The sequence below is a fragment of the Gorilla gorilla genome, chromosome 15 (genome assembly GCF_029281585.2).
Source record: "Gorilla gorilla gorilla isolate KB3781 chromosome 15, NHGRI_mGorGor1-v2.1_pri, whole genome shotgun sequence".
Lineage (NCBI taxonomy): Eukaryota > Metazoa > Chordata > Mammalia > Primates > Hominidae > Gorilla > Gorilla gorilla.
Window position 1 is genome coordinate 94,761,347 of NC_073239.2, and position 19,898 is coordinate 94,781,244.

The window sequence follows — 19,898 nt, forward strand, 5'->3', positions numbered from 1 at the left end:
AAAGAACGAACAAGAAAAGCCCAGGTCAGAGTTCGTTTTGACAAATCCTGTTTTCTACTATGTAAAATTGGCAAGAAAAGGATTAAATGAAAGTGTATGTGTAAAGTGTTCGTAGCACAGTGCCTGGCATGTAGTAGGAACTAAATAATGATAATTCCCCTTCTCTTTTGCTATTGTAAATAACAGTCAGTCGTTTTATTTCTTTTTCTTTTCTTTTCTTGTTTTTTTTTTTTTTTAGATGGAGTCTCACTCTATTTATTGCCGCCCAGGCTGGAGTACAGTGGCATGACCTAGGCTCACTGCAACCTCTGCCTCCTGGGTTCAAGCAATTCTCCTGCTTCAGCCTCCTGAGTAGCTGGGATTACAGGCACATGCCACTACACCTGGCTAATTTTTATATTTTTAGTAGAGATGGGGTTTCCCCATGTTGGCCAGGCTGGTCTTGAACTCCTGATCTCAAGTGATCTGTCCGTCTTGGCCTCCCAAAGTGGTGGGATTACAGGCGTGAGCTACCACACTTGGCCCATTGACTAGTTTTCAAACTTATGTGTGACTCTTCATTTTTTCCATTATATTTCTGTGTGGCCCATGATTGATTTTTCCTCCTGCAAGCCAATGACCCTATAGGAAGATAGTCTTATTATTTTACCTTGAAGGAAGTATTAATTTTTAAATATACCTTGATTGATTCATAAGGTTCTAGATCAAGTAGAGAATTCTCAGGCATTCTGAAATTACGATTCCCCCAAATTCAGAAGTTATGACTCTTTCCACTAAAACCTCAGAAATAGAAAAACTCATTTTCTTTGGATAACACATGTGAACATATAATTATCTCAGAGAAGCAGACAAACTCTTTGAAATATTCATTTGTTCATTCATTTACTCATTCATTCATTCATGTGAGTATTCAATAAACATCTGTGGAGTGTTGAGTAGGTGGTAGGCACTGGTGAAAACATTGGCTGTTAGAAGAATTTTATGGAGAAGATGCATTCTGGGAGAAAAATCAAAAAGTCAAATTGATAACAACACCTGTTTTATTTTAGTTGATTGCATGTGTTGTCAAAAAGAAAAATTGAAATGAATCTGCTTAAGGTGGGCTAAGTAGATTCATTTAAGAAGGGAGTTGAATGAAACCAGACGGTGAAACTGAGTTTTATTTTACTTTCTTCAGCCAAGAAAAGTCTAAAATGGCAGCAGCCCGAACTACTTGAACCCGAAGACTCTTAACCTGACCCCCTCCCCACCCACTGAATTTCAAGGGGTTGGTGAACCCCTTGAATTATGTGCAAAATTATGTATGTTCATTTTCTGGGCTTTGTAGCGGGTATCAAGTTTTAAAATTGGTGACCTCCTATAAAGGGGATGGTGACATTCCATAAATCTGAGAACCACTGACTTCTATTCAAAGAACCCCCTTCATTTTAAGTAACCAAGGAAGTGACCCACAACCCACAGGATGCCTTAGAAACCAGTTCGATGAGCACTGTAAAGTTTTCTGTGTTATGAATTAGCTTACTAATTAGTTACTAGCAATTAATATTAGTTAATATAATTGACTGCTTATGATTAATGATGTCAGGTATTACCAAGTGTTAATAATAATGAATAGTATTAATAATGACTAATTATGTAATTGATTAGTAACTGGAAAATCTTTAATGTGCCTTTCAGTGCTGCTTGGATATCAATGATAATTAAAAATTCCACAAAAAACAGTGACCATACAATAAATGATGAGGAATTACTGTTTGGCCAGAAGCTTCACCCCCAAGTAGAGACCTCACTGGGCTACAGGTAGCTCTCTGTGCATATCCACGTCTGGCCTATGGTAATTACCTAGAGGGTAATCAGTAAATATTGATTGGACAAATGAGAGAGCCTCATTGTGGCCCCTTTCCTTGCTCCTCTCGGGCGAGACCCTCTGGAGTTGAGATTGGAGCAAAATGCTGGAGAGCTTTTCTTGCCTGCATTCCAAGCCCAGAAAAGTGGAATTCAGGTGACTTAGATGGCATGGCTGGCCTCTGCCTGGGCCTGGGGGAATCACTTCTGTTTCCCGTTCACGTGCTCTGCATCTGCTCTGGTTGCTGTCAAGGGCCATCTGAGGGCACTGTGACGAGATGTGATGTCTGGAGGCTGCGGTGCCCAGGTGCCAGGGCTTGAGGCATACAGTCCAGGCCTCTCGGTTGCCCCCTCTCCCTTCTAGTCTTGCGTGATACAAACAAAACATAAACTAAATCAATTATCATAAGGTCACAGGTCTAGCCCATGAAAGACCAGACAAAACTCAAAAGAAATTAAACTACAGCCAAATGTAATTAAAAGAAGTTTTGGTAGAAATTGAGCACGATAACGCAGTGCGATGATTCTTTTTGGAATGGCGTCTGGTACATCACCCAGGACATAGGGCTTGAAAACAAAGCTGTAAATGCCTTGTAGTTAATAGTCCGGCTTTAGATTGATTTCTTTTGCCAACACAGCATTGGGCAAAATATCATAGAACAGGGCAAAAAGAAGCATGAGACAAGGCTTTTATCTGGGGCTCAGTAAGTCTTTCTGGAAAGATGGGAAGGGGAAGGTCTTTTGGTACCAACAGGCCGACAGCTTGTTAGTTCTTATTGCCATCTGCTATAGCCAGGGTTAGAGATGGTCGTTCTCAGATAACTCGGACTGTCATTTATACTAAGAATTACTGGGTCAATCAGTCAATGTTCTCCCCAGGCCTGGCTTCGAATGCCAGCAGGAGAGCTTATGGGAGATCAGGGCCCTTCTGTTTCCCTCCCAGAATTCTGGGACACCTCCTATGTCCCTGGTATCACCCTTGCTCACCCACTACAGAGCCATCATCCAGGAACTTGGGCACCCATCTCAAATCCAGGGCCCTGGTGGTGGGGCAGCCTTAGGATTGTGTCCCTGCTCATGGCAGGGGCTGTGGTATGCTGTGCACAGATCACTGGGCCCTTCTTTAATTTCACATCATTAAACTGACCCCTGAATGCCAGATACATCTTCTAAAACCCCCTCTTAACATGTCATCACTCAAGAATCCACAGTGGAGTCAAATTGCCAAAAATCTAAGCTTTTCATCCAAGTGGTCAAATTCCTTCTCTCTGTCTCCTCTTGTCTTATCCAGCCTTATTTTCTTCTTCCAATTTAGTTTTTTATTATGAAACATTTTAGATGTACAGAAAGTATAGAAAATAGTATTATAAATGTTCAAGCACCAAACATTCAACTTAAGAAATAAAGTAATGACAGTTACATTTGCAGCACCCTCCCAGTGCTTTGTGAACAGACCAGAACAGATCGGGGAGCAGCCACAGCAGCAGTTGAGCTAAGTGTTTCAGAGCAAGGGCTGTGGAGTTGGCTGTGGAATTCCCAGGGGGAATTCTAGCTCGGTACTTCCTTGCTGGGCAGATTTTGTGAAAATCATATAACCCCTCAGAGCCTCAAATTCCTCATCTATAAAATGGGATAGCACTTTGGTAGGCTGAGGCAGGAGGACTGCTTGAGGACAGGAGCTTGAGACCAACCTGGGCAACACAGTGAGACTCTGTCTCTACAAAAAAATTAAAAAAATTAGCTGGGCATGGTGATGCATATCTGTAATCCCAGCCACTCAGGAGGCTGAGGTGGGAGGATCACTTGAGCCTTGGAGGTCAAGGTTGCAGTGAACTGTGATCGATCATGCCACTGCACTCCAGTCTGGGCTACAGAGTGACAGCTTGTCTAAACAACAGAAAAGGGATGATAAGATGTGTATCTGTGTGCCTCCCAGAGTTGTTGCAAGGATTAAGTTTAGTAGTAAGTAAAGTGCTTAGTTTACTATTCACAGTAGCAAAGATGTGGAATCAACCCAAATGCCCATCAATGAGAGACTGGATAAAGAAAATGTGGTAGATATACACCATGGAATACTATGCAACCATGAAAAGGAACGAGATCATGTCCTTTGCAGGGTCATGGATGAAGCTGGGAGCCATTATCCTCAGCAAACTAATGCAGGAACAAAAAACCCAAACACCGCTTGTTCTCACTTATAAGTGGGAGCTGAACAATGAGAACACATGGACACAGGGAGGGGAACAACACACCTGGGGCCTGTTGGGCGAGGGGTGGGGGGTGGGGGAGAGCATTAGGAAAAAGAGCTAATGCATGCCAGGCTTAATACCTAGGTGATGGGGTGATAGGTGCAGTAAACCACCATGGCACACGTTTACCTATGAAACAAGCCTGCACATCCTACACACATATCCCAGAACTTAAAAAATAAAATAAAAAAAAAAATAAGTGCTTAGTTAGTGCTGGGCACGAGGGGAACCCTCAGCAAGTGGTAGTCGTGGTTACCGATGCCGGCTGTTGGGCTATCATCATCTTGGACTTGGTGCAGAGTACCAAGCTTATGGGAGAGCAGGAGCCTACTATGTTTCCCTCCTGGAATTCAGAGGAGGGATGGGCCCCAGGGGAGCAGTTTCCCTTACTCTAGGGGAGAACCAGGCAGGAAGGTAGGGAATGTCCCTTGGTGTGTGCTGTGGGCCAAATGACTGGGGTGCTTGTTGGATTTCAGGTGCTTGTTCTGGCTGTGAAGCAGCTATTCCCAGAGTTTGAGTTTATGTGGCTTGTGGATGAAGCCAAGAAGAACCTGCCTTTGGAGCTGGATTTCCTCAATGAAGGGAGGAATGCTGAGAAGGTGTCCCAGATGCTCAAGCATTTTGACTTCTTGAAGGTAGGTGGGACGATGCAATGCGGGGTATGGTGGTCTGGTGGAAGAGTGTAGCGGTATGTGGGTCCCTGCCTTGAGCATCCCTTTCAGGACATAATTGGGACATCTTCTTCCTGAGTCCTCTTACTGAGGATGAATGACGTCACTGGTGATGTGCATTAAATCCCTTGAAGGCAATTTGCAAAGAAATATCAAGTGTGATTGTTGACCCATTAGTCAATTAAACAGATGTTTATTGAATAATCGACAACTACAAGACACTGAGCCTTAGCCAAGAACCTATATGCCGTGGTCTCTGCCTCCGTGAGGCATGGGATGGTGATGATGATGGCGATGCTGATAGCTAACACTACTGTACGCTGGGACTGTTTTAAACACGTATGTTTTACCTTGGCTCATACAGTTGGTTCTGCTGTAACAAAACATATGTGTCCCTAGAAATACTGCAGTTATGGAAAATCACATAACAGAAACCACAGAGCTTATGGGGAAAATAGAGTTAGGGGCACAACACTCAAAAAAATTCATCAGTGGCTGGGCACAGTGTCTCACACCTGTAATCCCAGCACTTTGGGAGGCTGAGGCAGGTGGATCACCTGAGGTCAGGAGTTCGAGACCAGCCTGGCCAACATGGTGAAACCTCGTCTCTACTAAAAATATAAAAATTAGCCTGGCGTGGTGGCGTGTGCCTGTAATCCCAGCTGCTTGGGAGGCTGAAGCAAGAGAATCACTTGAACCCGGGAGGTGGAGGTTGCAGTGAGCTGAGATCACGCCACTGCATTCAGGTCTGGGCAACAAGAGTGAAACTCCGTCTCAAAAAAAAAAAAAAAAAAGAAAAAAAATTCATCGGTAATACAGTAATATAGGAAAGAAAAGAAGATAGGAATGAATAAAAACCAGTAGCATCGTTTTACACATGTTAAATGGCTAAGAAATACATAAGACCACAATACACATGGCACTTTACCTTGAGCCTGCTGTGGAAGTGGGCATCAGAAGGGTTGCTGCTTGTTAGTTTTGTGAGGTGGTGGGAGGAGTCCTTTGAAATGGGATGGAGGCCGGGCATGGTGGCTGATGGCAGTAATCGCAGTTCTTTGGGAGGCGGAGGTGGGCAGATCACTGGAGGGAAGGAGTTCAAGACCAGCCTGGCCAACATGGTGAAACCCTGTCTCTACTAAAAACACAAAAAATAGCTGGGCATGGTGGTGCACTCCTGTAATCTCAGCTACTCGGGAGGCTGAGACAGGAGAATCGTTTGGACCCAGGAGGCAGACGTTGTAGTGAGCTGAGATCATGCCATTGCATTGCAGCCTGGGCAACAGAGCGAGACTGCGTCTCAAGGAACAACAACAAAAAAGAAATGGGACAGAAAGTTGTAAGGCCAGATGTGGGTGACTCACTGACTCGCAGCGATGTCGAGGTGTGTTTGTTTTGTGTATTCCAATGTGGCACGGCTCTGCTGGATGCAGCTTTCTGCATTCACAGTGTTTCTCGCAGATGATAGTACACATAAGCACATCCAAAATTTGCATTATGATCAAACTGTTCCCTAACATATCAATTGCATTGGAACAAATTTGTGTTTTCAAAACAAGTATTATAGCAGAACTGTTCTATGTAATAAGAGACACTTAATGTGGGAAACAATATCAGATAATATGAAGTCGCAGCTGTCAGTGCCCCATGAGAAGTACGGCTTCTACGTGCTCTGAGGATTCAGAAGTAGGGACTCCCATGGCCTACTGGGTCAGGGCAGGCTCTGCTGAGAAGTTGGCGCTGGAGCTGGTGTTTTTTTTTTTTTTTTTTTGAGACAGAGTCTCGCTCTGTTGCCCAGACTGGAGTGCAGTGGTGCGATCTCAGCTTACTGCAGTCTCCGCCTCCTGGGTTCAAGTAATTCTCCTGTCTCAGTCTCCCAAGTAGCTGGGATCATAGGCATGTGCCACCATGCCTTACTAATATTTGTATTTTTTTTTTTTTAGTAGAGATGGGGTTTCACCATGTTGTCAGGCTAGTCTTGAACTCCCAACCTCAAATGATTTGCCCACTTTGGCCTCCCAAAGTGCTGAGATTACAGGTGTGAGCCACTGCGCCTGGCCCCGGAGCTGGTCCTTTTTTTTTTTTTAATTAATTATTTTATTATTATGATTTTTTTGAGTCAGAGTCTCACTCTGTCACCCAGGCTGGAGCGCAGTGGTGCAATCTCTGCTCACTGCAACCTCCACCTCCCGGGTTCAGGCGATTCTCCTGCCTCAGCCTCCTGAGTAGCTAGGACTACAGGTGTGTGCCACCACACCCGGCTAATTTTTGTATTTTTAGTAGAGACACGGTTTTGCCATTTTGGCCAGGCTGGTCTCAAACTCCTGATCTCAAATGATCCGCCTGCCTCGGCCTCCCAAAGCGCTGGGATTATAGGCGTGAGCCACCGCGCCCAGCCGGAGCTGGTCTTTAAGGACCATCCTGATGTTCTCTCAGGGCACACAGGAACTGGGGAGAGAGATGTATGTCACACCACTGTTCTTCCAACACATTTGTCCTTCCTGAGGTGTATGCCTATTAAAACAGGGTTACCCCCTTTATCCCAACAGTGCAGGGCTTGGAGGGCTCTTCTGGTTGTCTACACTGAGCTTAGCTTCCAACTCTAGGACGGATCACCCTTCCCTCTTCTTTAGCAGGCCTGGAGAATGCACGAGAGGGGTCACCAAGCCCTCAGGAGCTCCATGTGCAGGTTCTAGAGCCAACAGTCAAGCTGTGCTATTCTTGGGGAGGATGGCTCAGAACATTGGATCAGGGAGAAGGGACTCTCTCATTCTTCCCTAAGGTGTCCTTTTGGCTTTTGAAGACATCATGAGAAATGGAGGAAGTGTTTATATTTTTGCTCTCCCGATTGACTAACAGGGATGGAATGACTGAAGATGTGTCTATTCTAACCACTTGAGAATCCACGGGAGGAAGAACCACAGCTGTGTTGATCAGTGCAGTGTATTGACACATTGACTGTGGTGGAAGATAGAGCCCATGAAGAAGTTTAGCTCTTTGTGTGTGGTGAGGGTTGGGTACGTCTCCATACTCCCAGTATGCTTGACTGGCATTTTGTTGGCTGCCACTGTCGGTGTGGATGTACAGACCCTCTTGTGTGTGTAAATCCAGGAGTGCAGCCTAGATCTGGTGTCACTGCCCCAGCCTTGGAGCTCAAACCACCAGTTCAGTGAAAACTTGGCTCTTTGAGACAAGTGATAATGTTAACTAATTAGCACAATGCTATAGAGTCTAAGACATGCTTCTATTTGCTTATTCCATTTCTTTTATTCCCGAGCTTGTTGCTGTGCTGGGAGCTGAGGTTTGTCCCTGCTCTGGAAAACTTCTCATCTAGTGGAGGGACAGACACAGCAATGTGTTGTTGTAGTGCAGGTTTGTTAGTACCATGACAGGCATTCATCTGTGTTTCTGTGGATTCCCAAGAGGAAGTACGTAATTCTACCCAGGATAAAGGGCTCTGGTGAGTGCTTCTAAGAAGTATTGACTATAGGCAATATATATTGATTATTTCTTCTTCATCAGGAGCTGCTGCATTGAACAGTCTGCAGGTACTATGGTGTTGAGTCCTTCCAGCAGGCATCAGCCCATATTGCAGAGGACAGTTTGAGTAGAGGAGCTAGGGCAACATCCCAGATTTTCTGACTTCAAGTGTGTGCTCCTCTCAGGATACTCTGCTGCCATTTACCAGCAGGGGTGCCCCTCAGAGCCAGAACTATGAGCCAGACAGAACCATCTCCTCTACTGTTCCCATGGAAACAGCAAAATTGTCCCCTGGTTGGGGCCAACTGGCAAGTGCCAGACCAAGACATGCAATAATAACAATAACACACATTTTTCAAATGAGGATGCCAAATGGGTAAATAATGAATATACCAATTTGACCCGCTGTTTCCAAAACTTGCACACCCTTCCTAAGACAGTGGTGGAATTAAGGCTCTTGAGTAATTAATTTTGCCTAAACACATAACAAGGGGGAAGTGAATTTTGCACTGTGAACCCAGTTCAGCTCTTAAAACTGGAGATAGACTGCTTTTGCACACTGGCTCCCGATCACAACATCTGTGCATAATTAAGCCTCTGCAAAGACTTTACCTCTCAGTGTGTGAGGCATCTTCCAGTGCTTATGTGCAGTTTAAGAACCTCAGCCCTGTGCTATAAATCTCCCAGGCTCAGACAAGCACTGAATGCAAATATGGCGTCAGGGGGACTGGGAGAGGGTGAGGGGGCAGCTAGGCTGAATGATTAAGGCCAGGCTTAGTGGATCTGGCAGCAGAGCGTATGTGCCAGGGGATGGAAACAGGACAAGTGGTAGGGTTTGTGACTCACCTGGGGACAAGGTGGCAGGGGAGAAGCTTTATAACCACAGGGTTTGGGACTGGAAGTGATGAGACCATTTCTATATGTGTGGAGGTGGGGATAGGTGTGCAGGGCCATGCCAGGGTTCCTTAGTGTGAGGTAAGGAGCCCAGGACTCTAGAAATTGTGGACAAACCCTGAGGAGATGTGCATGCTTTTTGGGAAGTATGATAACTTCCCATGAATCTCAAAGATTAGGAACTACAGATGGATAGTAAATAATATATAACTCTTTTTTTGCAGAGTGCTTTATATTCTTTAATTCTTTAATTCTTACAACAGCCTCACAAGGGAGGTGCCATAATCACCCCCATATCATCAGTTGGGAGACTGAGGCTCAGAGCTATCAACCCTTTGGGCAGGGTCACAAGGCTTACCACTAAGGGGAGGGAATAGAGGTAGCCTGCTCCAGAGCCTGCATGTTCACCCTCCATATGGTTCTGCTCTGTGGGGAAGATGTGAATTCCAGTGAACCGTCTAGAGCATAACTCTCAGCCCTGGTGTGTATCAGAGCCCTCTGTGAAACTCGATGTGGCTGTCCTAAGAGCAATCGATGTTTTTTCCAGCAGCTGCTAGTGTCTGGTTCCATGTTGAGTGCCAGTACTCTGCTCATAGTAGTGGGAAATGGGGGTGGAGGTGGGGTTGTGCTTCCACTGTAACCATTATCACCATATTTTTGGTGGAGAAACTGGTGTTCAGAGAGGTTATATAACTTACCCACAGTCACACAGCTTTTAGGTGGCAGAGCCGGGGCTCCAGCCAGCATCCTGACTCCAAATCTGCCGGTCTGACTGCAGGTCTCCAGGCCTTCTGCTGTGCTGGACTCAGGCTCCAGGAGGACTGTGGGCCTGGGGTGATGGGCGCTGTCTCAGACAAGCCAGGCGCAGCCTGTTTCGTGGGCACGTTGACCCAAGCATAGAAACAGCAGAAATGTGAGGTCAGGGCCAGACTGTGAGGCTGAGGCCCAGGGTCTTGGGCTAAAACTTCTCTAATTGGTGCCTTCCTTCTTGGGGTCCAGATTGGCATCCGTGTGGGAGGCAGGAGGAGCCCACAGGAGGGAGGCCTCTGCTCTGTGGCAAAGAGGTAGACCCTGGACCCAGGGGTCCTAATGGTCAGGGTGTGACCCTGCTGGTGGGGCCGCTGAGCACCCTGGCCATGAGCTCCTTAGAGTTTCAGTTTGCTTTGTTTGGGGGTGGGATGGGGAGTGCGGGGTGCTTATTGACTCTTTCAAATTTCTCTTTTTCATTTTTTCCTTCCTTGATGGAAGAAGCATAGGACAGGAAATGTGGGCGCTCACTTCACCCCACACCCCCAGGTCCTCCTGCCCATCTGGTGATTTAGGCATAGCTCACTTTTTTAACTGAGCAGGAGCAGTTTGGCATTTTGCAGTCATTTCCACGTTATGTCTGTCCAGGGGCACCTGTGGTTCTGAAGCTCCCATGACAAATTCCACTGTTTCCCAGGTTTGATATTTTAGTCATTTCAGATTTAAGCAGCAGAAGCAAGGGGCACATTCTGTGGTTAGACTGGAATGGTAATGTTTGCAGGGAGACCAAAAAGGGGGAAACCCTAGTACACCCAGGACCCTGATGCACAAGCACAGAGAAGCTCCAGCCTGTGGGTTTTCTGTTTCCACCTGTGACTCTTTCCTAGCTGTTTTTTTTTTTTTTTTTGAGATGGAATCTCACTCCCTCTGTCACCGTGGCTGGAGTACAGTGGCGTACTCTTCATCCACTGCAACCTCCGTCTCCCAGGTTCTAGTGATTCTCTTTCCTCAGCCTCAGTGATTTGCCCTCCTCGGTCTCTCAAAGTGCTGGGATTACAGGCGTGAGCCACTGCGCCCAGCCCCTCGCTGTTTTTTTTTTCTTTTTTTTTTATTATACTTTAAGTTTTAGGGTACATGTGCACATTGTGCAGGTTAGTTACATATGTATACATGTGCCATGCTGGTGCGCTGCACCCACTAACTCGTCATCTAGCATTAGGTATATCTCCCAATGCTATCCCTCCCCCCTCCCCCCATCCCACCACAGTCCCCAGAGTGTGATATTCCCCTTCCTGTGTCCATGTGATCTCATTGTTCAATTCCCACCTATGAGTGAGAATATGCGGTGTTTGGTTTTTTGTTCTTGCGATAGTTTACTGAGAATGATGATTTCCAATTTCATCCATGTCCCTACAAAGGACATGAACTCATCATTTTTTATGGCTGCATAGTCAGAGTGAACAGACAACCTACAAAATGGGAGAAAATTTTCGCAACCTACTCATCTGACAAAGGGCTAATATCCAGAATCTACAATGAACGCGAACAAATTTACAAGAAAAAAACAAACAACCTCATCAAAAAGTGGGCGAAGGACATGAACAGACACTTCTCAAAAGAAGACATTTATGCAGCCAAAAAACACATGAAAAAATGCTCATCATCACTGGCCATCAGAGAAATGCAAATCAAAACCACAATGAGATACCATCTCACACCCTCGCTGTTTTTTAAGCTGCCTCTGGCGGGGCTGGCTAGAGATTTGACCTCTTGTCTCCAGAGCCTTAGGGGCCCACTGTCAAACATAGGTTTACAAACAAACCCAAGGGAAGAATTTAACCCGAAAATATGTCCCATTCATTTGGAAGCCATGAACAAAAACAACAGGCAGGGCACGGTGGCTCACGCCTGTAATCCCAGCACTTTGAGAGGCTGAGGCAGGAGGATCTCTTGAGTCCAGGAGTTCGAGGCTGCAGTGAGCTATGATGATGCCACGGCATTCCAGCCTGGGTGACAGAATGAGACCCTGTCTCTAAAGAAACCAACAAAGCAACAATAGCAAACATGCACTCACTTTTTTAAAAAGAAACTTTTTGAAAAATGCCAAGCAAGTCTAAATTTTAAGTTCAAAGTATCAGTTTCACAGATTTCTCTATTGGCCCAGATTTTCAAATGGCAGAAACCGCAGGCAAGCAGCAAACTAAAATAACACCTTGCTTTCTGTTGGAAACTTTGTTCCAACTAGAGCATTTCACTTGTATGTACGGCCCCCATTTATCCTCAGAGGTCCTTACTGAGATAGGGCAGAAACAATTCTGCTTTCCAGTGAGGAAGACTGGGATGTAAAGAAGTTAAGTGGCTAGTCTAAGACACAACAGTATTAGCAGAATTAGGAACAGGAAATAGGTCTGTTGACTTGAGGGCCACTATGTTATTGCTAGATGAATTTGGGTGGTCAGGGTAAAGGAGAATCTTACTCTCCAAAACATTTGAAAAAGCTGCCCATGTTTCTTTATTTGTAAGAGGAAATAAACTCCTCACAATTTGGGGGAAACTCGGCATGCTGGAAGCCCAGTAACCCCTCCCTCCTGGCTGTGGGGGTACTGGTGGGTGTCCCTTGCTCACATGGCAGCCTGGTTGCATTCTAGTCTCTTGCCCGCTCCTGGAGAAATCTGTTCTCTTTTTGGTTTTTGAGTGTTGTGAGAGTCAGAGAGGGTTGGAGAGTGTATGTTAGTAATGCATTTGTCTGTAGGCAACTGAAAGCCTCATTTAGAGTGCCTTAAACAAAAGAATTTGTTGTCTTCACATAGCAAGAAGGTTTGCAGTGGTTGCCTACTGACATATGGTTTTTGTGGTTTAACAGTACCAGAGCTGGCTTCTCGGATTTTTAAATTTTTTTATTTTTCCTCATTGTTGCAAGATGGCTGCTACAGCACCAACAGTCACATTCACATTCACTTTCGAGGCAGGAAGAGAAGTGGAAGAAGAGTAGCACTATGCAAATACCCCCTTTTTTTTAAATCAAGGAAATAAAAATCTTCCCAGAATCCCCTAGCAGGTTTCCATTTTTGTTCATAAGTCAGAACTATGTCACATGGCCATACCTACTATAAAGCAGGCAAGGAAAGTATTTAGGTTTTTTATTTGTTTGTTTATTTTCAGGCAGGATCTTGCTCTGTTGCCCAGGCTGGAGTGCAGTGGTGTGATGTGTAAGGTCACAGCACACTGTGGCTTTGACAGCTATCCTCCCACCTTAGCCTCCCAAGCTGGGATCACAGGCATGCACCACTATGCCTGGCTAATTTTTGTATTTGTTGTAGAGACAGGGTTTCGCCACGTTGCCCAGGCTGGTCTTGAACTTCTGAGCTCAAGCAATCCACCTGCCCCAGCCTCCCAAAGTGCTGGGATTATAGGTGTGAGCCACCCCACCTGGCCCCAGTATTTAGTTTTTTTCATCTGTAGGGAAGAGGAGGGTTGGGAATAGATGTTGGATTAATATCCAATGTTTTCTGCCCCAGGAAACATGTTTTCCTACAGGAAACAGCCATGAGAAACAAAATTTATCATCTGGTTAAAACTCAGTCATTTGCTCAATACACACAATGCACCCATTACCTGGGTGAAATATTGGAGGCAGAGGAAGGAGTCTGAAGTAGGCCTGGTGGCGGGATGAGGAGAGGAAATATCCTTAACAGCAATGCCCAGGTGTCAGGTGTTCCAACATTTTCCTCCCAAGTCCCAACTTTAGTTTTGGCTCTTAACAGCATTAGAAGGCACTGAGGAGAGTTGGCAAAGCCGGTATCTAAAGGAGTGGGCGGAGGCCTGCTGAGCAGAGGTGGAGTAGCCGGCCTCCCTCTTGGCCTGGCTGTCCCATCCCCACTGTCACCGCTGAGGTCCCTCCCGGGCCTCTTCTCCCTTGCTCTGGGAGGAGCCTCTGTTGCTGTCTGGCTCGCTGTGCCACATTGTCATCCTTGCCCGATTCCCAGCTTCCCCAGACCATCTGACCTGTCCCTTCCTATCCCAGGTCCCCCGAATCCACTGGGACCTGTCCACGGAGCGGGTCCTCCTGATGGAGTTTGTGGATGGCGGGCAGGTCAATGACAGAGACTACATGGAGAGGAACAAGATTGACGTCAATGAGGTGAGGTCAAGAGCTCAGGGCTGCTGTGCCGGGGAACGTGGCCTTGGTCAAGGCTGCCCAGGAAGTGCCTGTGTGTCCAGGTGAGGCCTCAGAGTCTGGCCCCCTTGTCTTTAATGGGGCCCATTGTGTGGAGAATTATAAACTTTGAGCAAGAAAGATTCTTTCAGGTCATTTAGGCCAACCCTGTGTACACAGCGGCCTGCAGGGACATGCTGAGCCCCTTCTGCCATTACCTGCTTTTCCTTTGTACCATCTGAGCCCCACAAAGCTAAGCGGCCACAGAGAACAATGATGCAAAATCAGTGGGACTTAATCCTTTTGGCTCTGTGGGGCCTGTCTGTTGTCTCTTCCCTCTTCCTGCCCTTCTCTCTCCTTCCCACTTCCCAGATCTCAAGGGATCAGGCAAAAAGGGGACAGCAGCAGCCAACTGCATCAGCCTCCTAGAGCAGGAAAAAAGAGGTGGGCTTTGTGTGTCCCCCCTCCCATCCCCCTTGTCCCAGGGAATACTGGCCAGTGGGTAGGACCTGTCCCTCACTTTCTGCTTCTTGGTTGCACAGGGTCCCACAGGAATGGGTGGAGTTGTACTTTTTCAACAACATTCATAATTTCATTTTTATGTTTTTAGAGATGGGGTCTTGCTCTGTTGCCTAGACTGGCATGCAGTGGCACAATCATAGTTCACTGTAATCTGGAACTCCTGGGCTCAAGCAGTCCTCCCACTTTGGCCTCTCAAAGTGCTGGCATTACAGGTGTGAGCCACGTGGCCAGGCTCAACATTGATCATTTTAATAGTGTCTGGTATATGCTAGGTATGGGGGCTCGCAGGGGGACCGGACCCAGTCCCCAGAGCTTAGCATTAGAGTCAGACACACATCTAAATCCTTGCTTTATCTCAGGCAGCGAGAGGGTGTGAGGAGAACCCCAGGGAGAGTGAGGAAGAGGCACTGAGGCCTGCCACAGGTTGGCGTCCCCAGCAGGATGAGTAGGAATTTTCCAGGGAGTGGCTTTGCAAGAAGGGGAAGGAAATGGGTGAAGTTTGGCAGGGCTGGGGCAGGGTTCCTTGGGGTGTGTGGGGAGATAAGGTAATGGTCTTGGGTGTGACCTAGAGGCACTGTGGAGTCACTTCAGGGTTTTGGGGAGTGCAGCGACATGTTCTGCCCTCTGGGATGGAAGGAAGGAAGTGGGCCACGCCCAGTGGAGGTAAATGCCTTTTTTTTTTTTTTTTTTTTTTCCTGAGACGGAGTTTTGCTCTTGTTGCCTAGGCTGGAGTGCAATGGCGCAATCTTGGCTCACTGCGACCTCCGCCTCCTGGGTTCAAGTGATTCTCCTGCCTCAGCCTCCCAAATAGCTGGGATTACAGGCATGCGCTACCATGCCTGGCTAATTTTGTATTTTTAGTAGAGACAGGGTTTCTCCATATTGGTCAGGCTGGTCTTGAACTCCTGACCTCAGGTGATCCGCCTGCCTCGATCTCCCAAAGTGCTGGGATTACAGGCGTGAGCCACCGCGCCTGGCCATGAATGCTCTTTTCTATTCCACTCCCCATGTCCACAGGCAGTGCACGAAGATAAGCGAGAGCATGTGGTCCCAATGGGGAGTTGGCCCACAGGAGAAAGCCATACCTTGGCTCAGCAGATGAGCCCAGGGGGGTGGCAGGGGAGTGTGGTGGTTGCACAGGCCTCCTGGTGGCCATGTGACTGCTGTAAATGGGGTCAGTATCTGCCTCTAAGAGGGGTTGTGAAGACTATGTGAGTTAGGGTGCAAACAGTGCTAAGCACAGTGCCTGGTGTGTGGCTAGCATTCCAGAGGAGTAGCTGGGTGGTGGTTGTTGATTTCCTTATATTATCTTTGGGCTCTGTTCTTTCTTTCTCCTTTTACCATTAGCATTTATTGCATGCCTAACTTCCCTGTGCCAGGCCCTTTTCTCCATAATAAACTTATGAGGGTGGTCTCATTGTCTCCATTTTGCAGACAAAGAATCAGAGTCTCAGAGAGAGAAGGTCACACAGCTTAGCAGAGGTGGGATTGAGACCTGAGTCTCGCTGATTTCACTCTTCCTGTTAGGCCACAAAGGAGGGGCCGCATCAAAGTGCACAGAGCTGCTGCCAGGAGCATGGTGGGAACGTTTCTCTGTGGCTGGCTCAGGCCTTCTAGGAAAGCTGTTGTCCCCTGACTTAGGGAACAGTGCTTCAATAACCCATTCAAGGGCCTTGGGGTGTGTGGGGTATGGGCAGGCTACACTGAAACAGATACCACTCTGTTTTACCCAGGGCAGCTTTGCCAATGCGTGAGCTGCCTATTGGACTTTTCTGGAAGAGTTCTTCTGCTTGGAGGGAAAGGGATGAGAAAAAGAGTTCATCCTTCTATTTTACAGATGGGGTGAAAAGTTCTGAAAGGGAGCAAATGTCTTTCCTTAGGTCACTTGGCCAGTAACACAAGTCAGGGCTTCTGACTCTGCTGCCTTCACTGGTGGCTTCTAGGGTGGTACATGGGAGGTGTTCCAGCAGAATACAGTCTTTGGTTCCAGTGGCGAAGGGATTCGATGGGATGGGAGGCCACCTCTGGCCTTTCCTGAACGGCCTTAAAGGGAAACAGGGTCTGTCGCCTGCTGATCAGGAAATATCCCGGAGGCCTCATCCCCGCCAGGTTCCTGGCATTTACTTACTACCAGCTGTGGAGGCATTTTCATTCCAGCAACACCCTCAAGTCCATTAATCTCTTTGGATCCAGTGAGCCCAGAGCCGTAATGGCGTTTAATCAGAGGCAACGTTGATTTTCCAAACAAATGCAAACACAGAAAGGTGCGCTCTGGGTAGTTGTTTGCTTATGGCTGAGTGATGTGCCTGGCCGGAGGGGGCAGCTAGGCTGGAGCTGGGCAGTAGGAGCTGGGCAGGGTGTGCCCTCTAAGGACTGGTCTCATCTGCTCCTGCCTCCCCGCTCTTTTGATACCTTGTAGATAAAGCCAGTGGTCTGTGCAGAGCAGATCCTTGGTAGACATCCTTAAATTAGTGAATGGGTAAACAAACCAGCCTCACACCCTAGATTGGCCTCTACCAGGCAGGCCTAGGGGAGAGTGTTGGTTGTTTTCTTGTGGACATGCAGAATGGGGCAAGCTGATATCAGAGTTATTTGGGGAAAAACAATAACTAATAATAATTATAAGCAACTAATATGTGCCAGGCATATGACACACGTAATCTCCACTCATTACAGCTCTCCTATACAGTATATATTATTAACCCCATTTACAGATGAGAAAGCAAATTCTCAGAGAGGTTAAACAGCTTGCCCCATATCACACAGCTAGCAGGGGTAGAACCAGGGTTTGAACTCAGGTCTGCATGACTCCAAAGTCCTTGCCCCTCTACCTTCTCCATTTCCCTGCCAGGGATCTATAGGTTGGTGCAAAGGTAATTGTGTGTTTTGTTTTTTATTTCGGGCCATTGCAAAAACCACAATTCTTTTTGCACCAACCCAGTACCCTGGGCTGCTGGAACCTGGAGCCACTTGGTAACTAACTACTCAGAGGAGCTGGAGCACCATCTGAGAAGCATTGCTCTGCACCAAGGCAGTGTCTGAATGTAACACCTCTCTCTCTGGCTTACATCAAGGATCACTTCATAGAAACATTTTTCTGTTTTATCGTACCTATCTCTAAGTAAGTGATTTTGTGAGGACTCTGTGAGTTAATGCACAAACAATGCTTTGCACAGTGCCTGGCATGTGCTAAGTAAGTTCCCCAAAATGATAGTGAGATGAATGTTGTTGTTGTCATTGGGCTATTTTTTTCTCTTCTACCTCCCCAGCTTTCTTTTTTTTTTTTAAACCATTAATGTTTACTGACTGCCTGGCTCTATGTACCAGGAGCTTTCTGCATTATCAACTTATGAGGGAGGTCTTATTGTCTCAGATTTGCAGATGAAGAATCAGAGACTCAGAGAGGGAAGATAACTCACCGGAGGTCACAAATTTTAATTGTATACCTCAGTAAGTTTCCATGTGAATATAATATGTAATCACTGTCCAGATAAAGTTACAAGTCATTTCTAGCTCCCTGGCGAGCTCTCTCACGTCCCTCCCAGAGCTAATGCTCTTCTGAGTTCTGCCACCATAGATGACCTGCACCCATTATTGAACTTCACATAAATGGAATCATACAGTTTTGGGATCTGACGTCTTTGTCATCAATGTGGGGCTCTTCTGGAATCTATTTTGTTTCATTGGTCTATCCTTGTAATGCCACACTATGTTAATTTCTTAATCCCCAGTCCCTGGCTTTTAGGCTTTGCATGACTCGGTAGCTCTTTGGCAGTCTGAGATGATGTTATTAAATACTTCCGCAGAAACCCCCACAGTGGGCTATGGGCCACTATGGTGCTCTAAATACTGTCACTTACCATCAGTGGTGTTGGGAGTAGGTTAGGGACAGGCCTTACTCTGAATAAATTAATCTATCATGTCTCTTACCAACCAACATCAAAGCCACGGCCTTGAAGACTACGGAGGAGCGTGTGTGTGTGTGCGTGTGTGTGTGTGTGTGTGTGTGTGTGTGTGTGATGAAAGAGTCCACAATCCTGAAAGTTTCAGATAGACTCCTGAGGTTCTAAAGTCTCCCTAGGACTGTGGTACTCAGCGAGCCAGCCCTGGAGTGACTCCCTCCTGAGGGCAGCCTGGCTGTGAGCATTCCTTGGGGAGGGAGGTACAAGGGCTAGATAGGAGTGACAGGGGCGAAAGTCTTACTCTGAATCCTAGGGTGTGTGTGATTAGTGGCATCTTAGCTGCTATAAGCAGATGTCTATCCTGGAAGATGGCTGTAGAAGGGACCCCTCTTGAGGTGGGTGGGGATGGCTCCAGAGCCCCCAACCACTTGTTGTATCAGCCTCACTCCGCTTTGAAGAGGCCTCCTCACCCTACAGCATCCCAGTCCCACTTGGCCCAATAGACTTGGACAGGGAAACAACAGTTTAGCAGGCAAGAGGGATAGGTTCAATCTCTGTCCTGCTGGTAGCTTGCTGTATAACCTTAGGCAAATCACATCCTCTCTCTGGTCCTCAGTATGCTTATTGAAGGTGTGGGACTAGCTAGGCTCTAACCAAGAACATTGATTCTTCAGCTTGGTGGGAGCTAAGACTTGTTCACCAACCATCTCTTTTAGAATCACTATAGGGGAAAAAAAGGAATCACCAGGGAAGCTTATTTAACAATGCAGATTCCTGGGCCCTACTCCAAACTCACTAATCCAAATCCGGGGTGGAAAGGATTGTAGAAGTTTGCAAGAATCTGCATTTCAACAGACTGTCCAGGCGGTTCAGACACTCACTGAAGTTCAGGACTCCCCATACTGAAACATGAAGCCAGGGGCTCAGGCCTTGCCAGAAGTGCCATCTGCGCTCACCCTGCTGATCTGCACCTCCAGGCCCGAGACAGCCCTGCCCAGGGGTGCCCACCTGCCAGCAAGCATGGGCCTCGGGAGCCAGCAGCCTGCAGGGGCCCTCATTTGTTTGTGTCTGTGAGCCCAGAAGCAGATATTACCAAGGGCCTGACCTGGTGATCATATTTGCCAGTCACTTTAAGAGCTGGCAACAATGACTGTCATTGATCTCATTAAAAGTAAAGGTCGTGCAGGAGTCCTCTTTCCTGGGGTGGGTGGCGCCTCCCCAAGCCACAGAATGACTATTGATTGCTGGACCTTTATCGAAGGTTAATTGGATTTCAGTGAGTGTGTGTTTAAGATCCTGCTGAGGCTGAGGTTCAATGTAATTTGTGTGAAATTAGCCAAGAAAGAGGTGACAGAGACAGGAGTGTAGGGGCAGCAGGGACGGATGACTGGAGGTCTGGTGGGCAGACATTGCTGTCCGTGAAGATTGGGGGTAG

The 19,898-nt window shown here is 46.9% G+C and overlaps 1 protein-coding gene across 8 annotated transcripts in view; it reads left to right on the top strand.

The window, feature by feature from the left end:
• Positions 1-19,898, top strand: part of ADCK1 (aarF domain containing kinase 1) — a 161,724-nt gene that overhangs the window by 121,658 nt on the left and 20,168 nt on the right. For 5 of the 8 annotated variants that reach the window (XM_055361091.2, XM_004055523.5, XM_019010237.4 and 2 more), the window contains 2 exons: positions 4,571-4,729; positions 13,908-14,024. In XM_055361091.2, coding sequence (XP_055217066.1) covers positions 4,571-4,729; positions 13,908-14,024 — 276 coding nt within the window. Of the gene's footprint in view, positions 1-4,570; positions 4,730-13,907; positions 14,105-19,898 lie in introns of all 8 variants that reach the window. The other 3 variants (XM_019010236.4, XM_031001993.3, XM_031001990.3) reach the window with 2 other exon arrangements.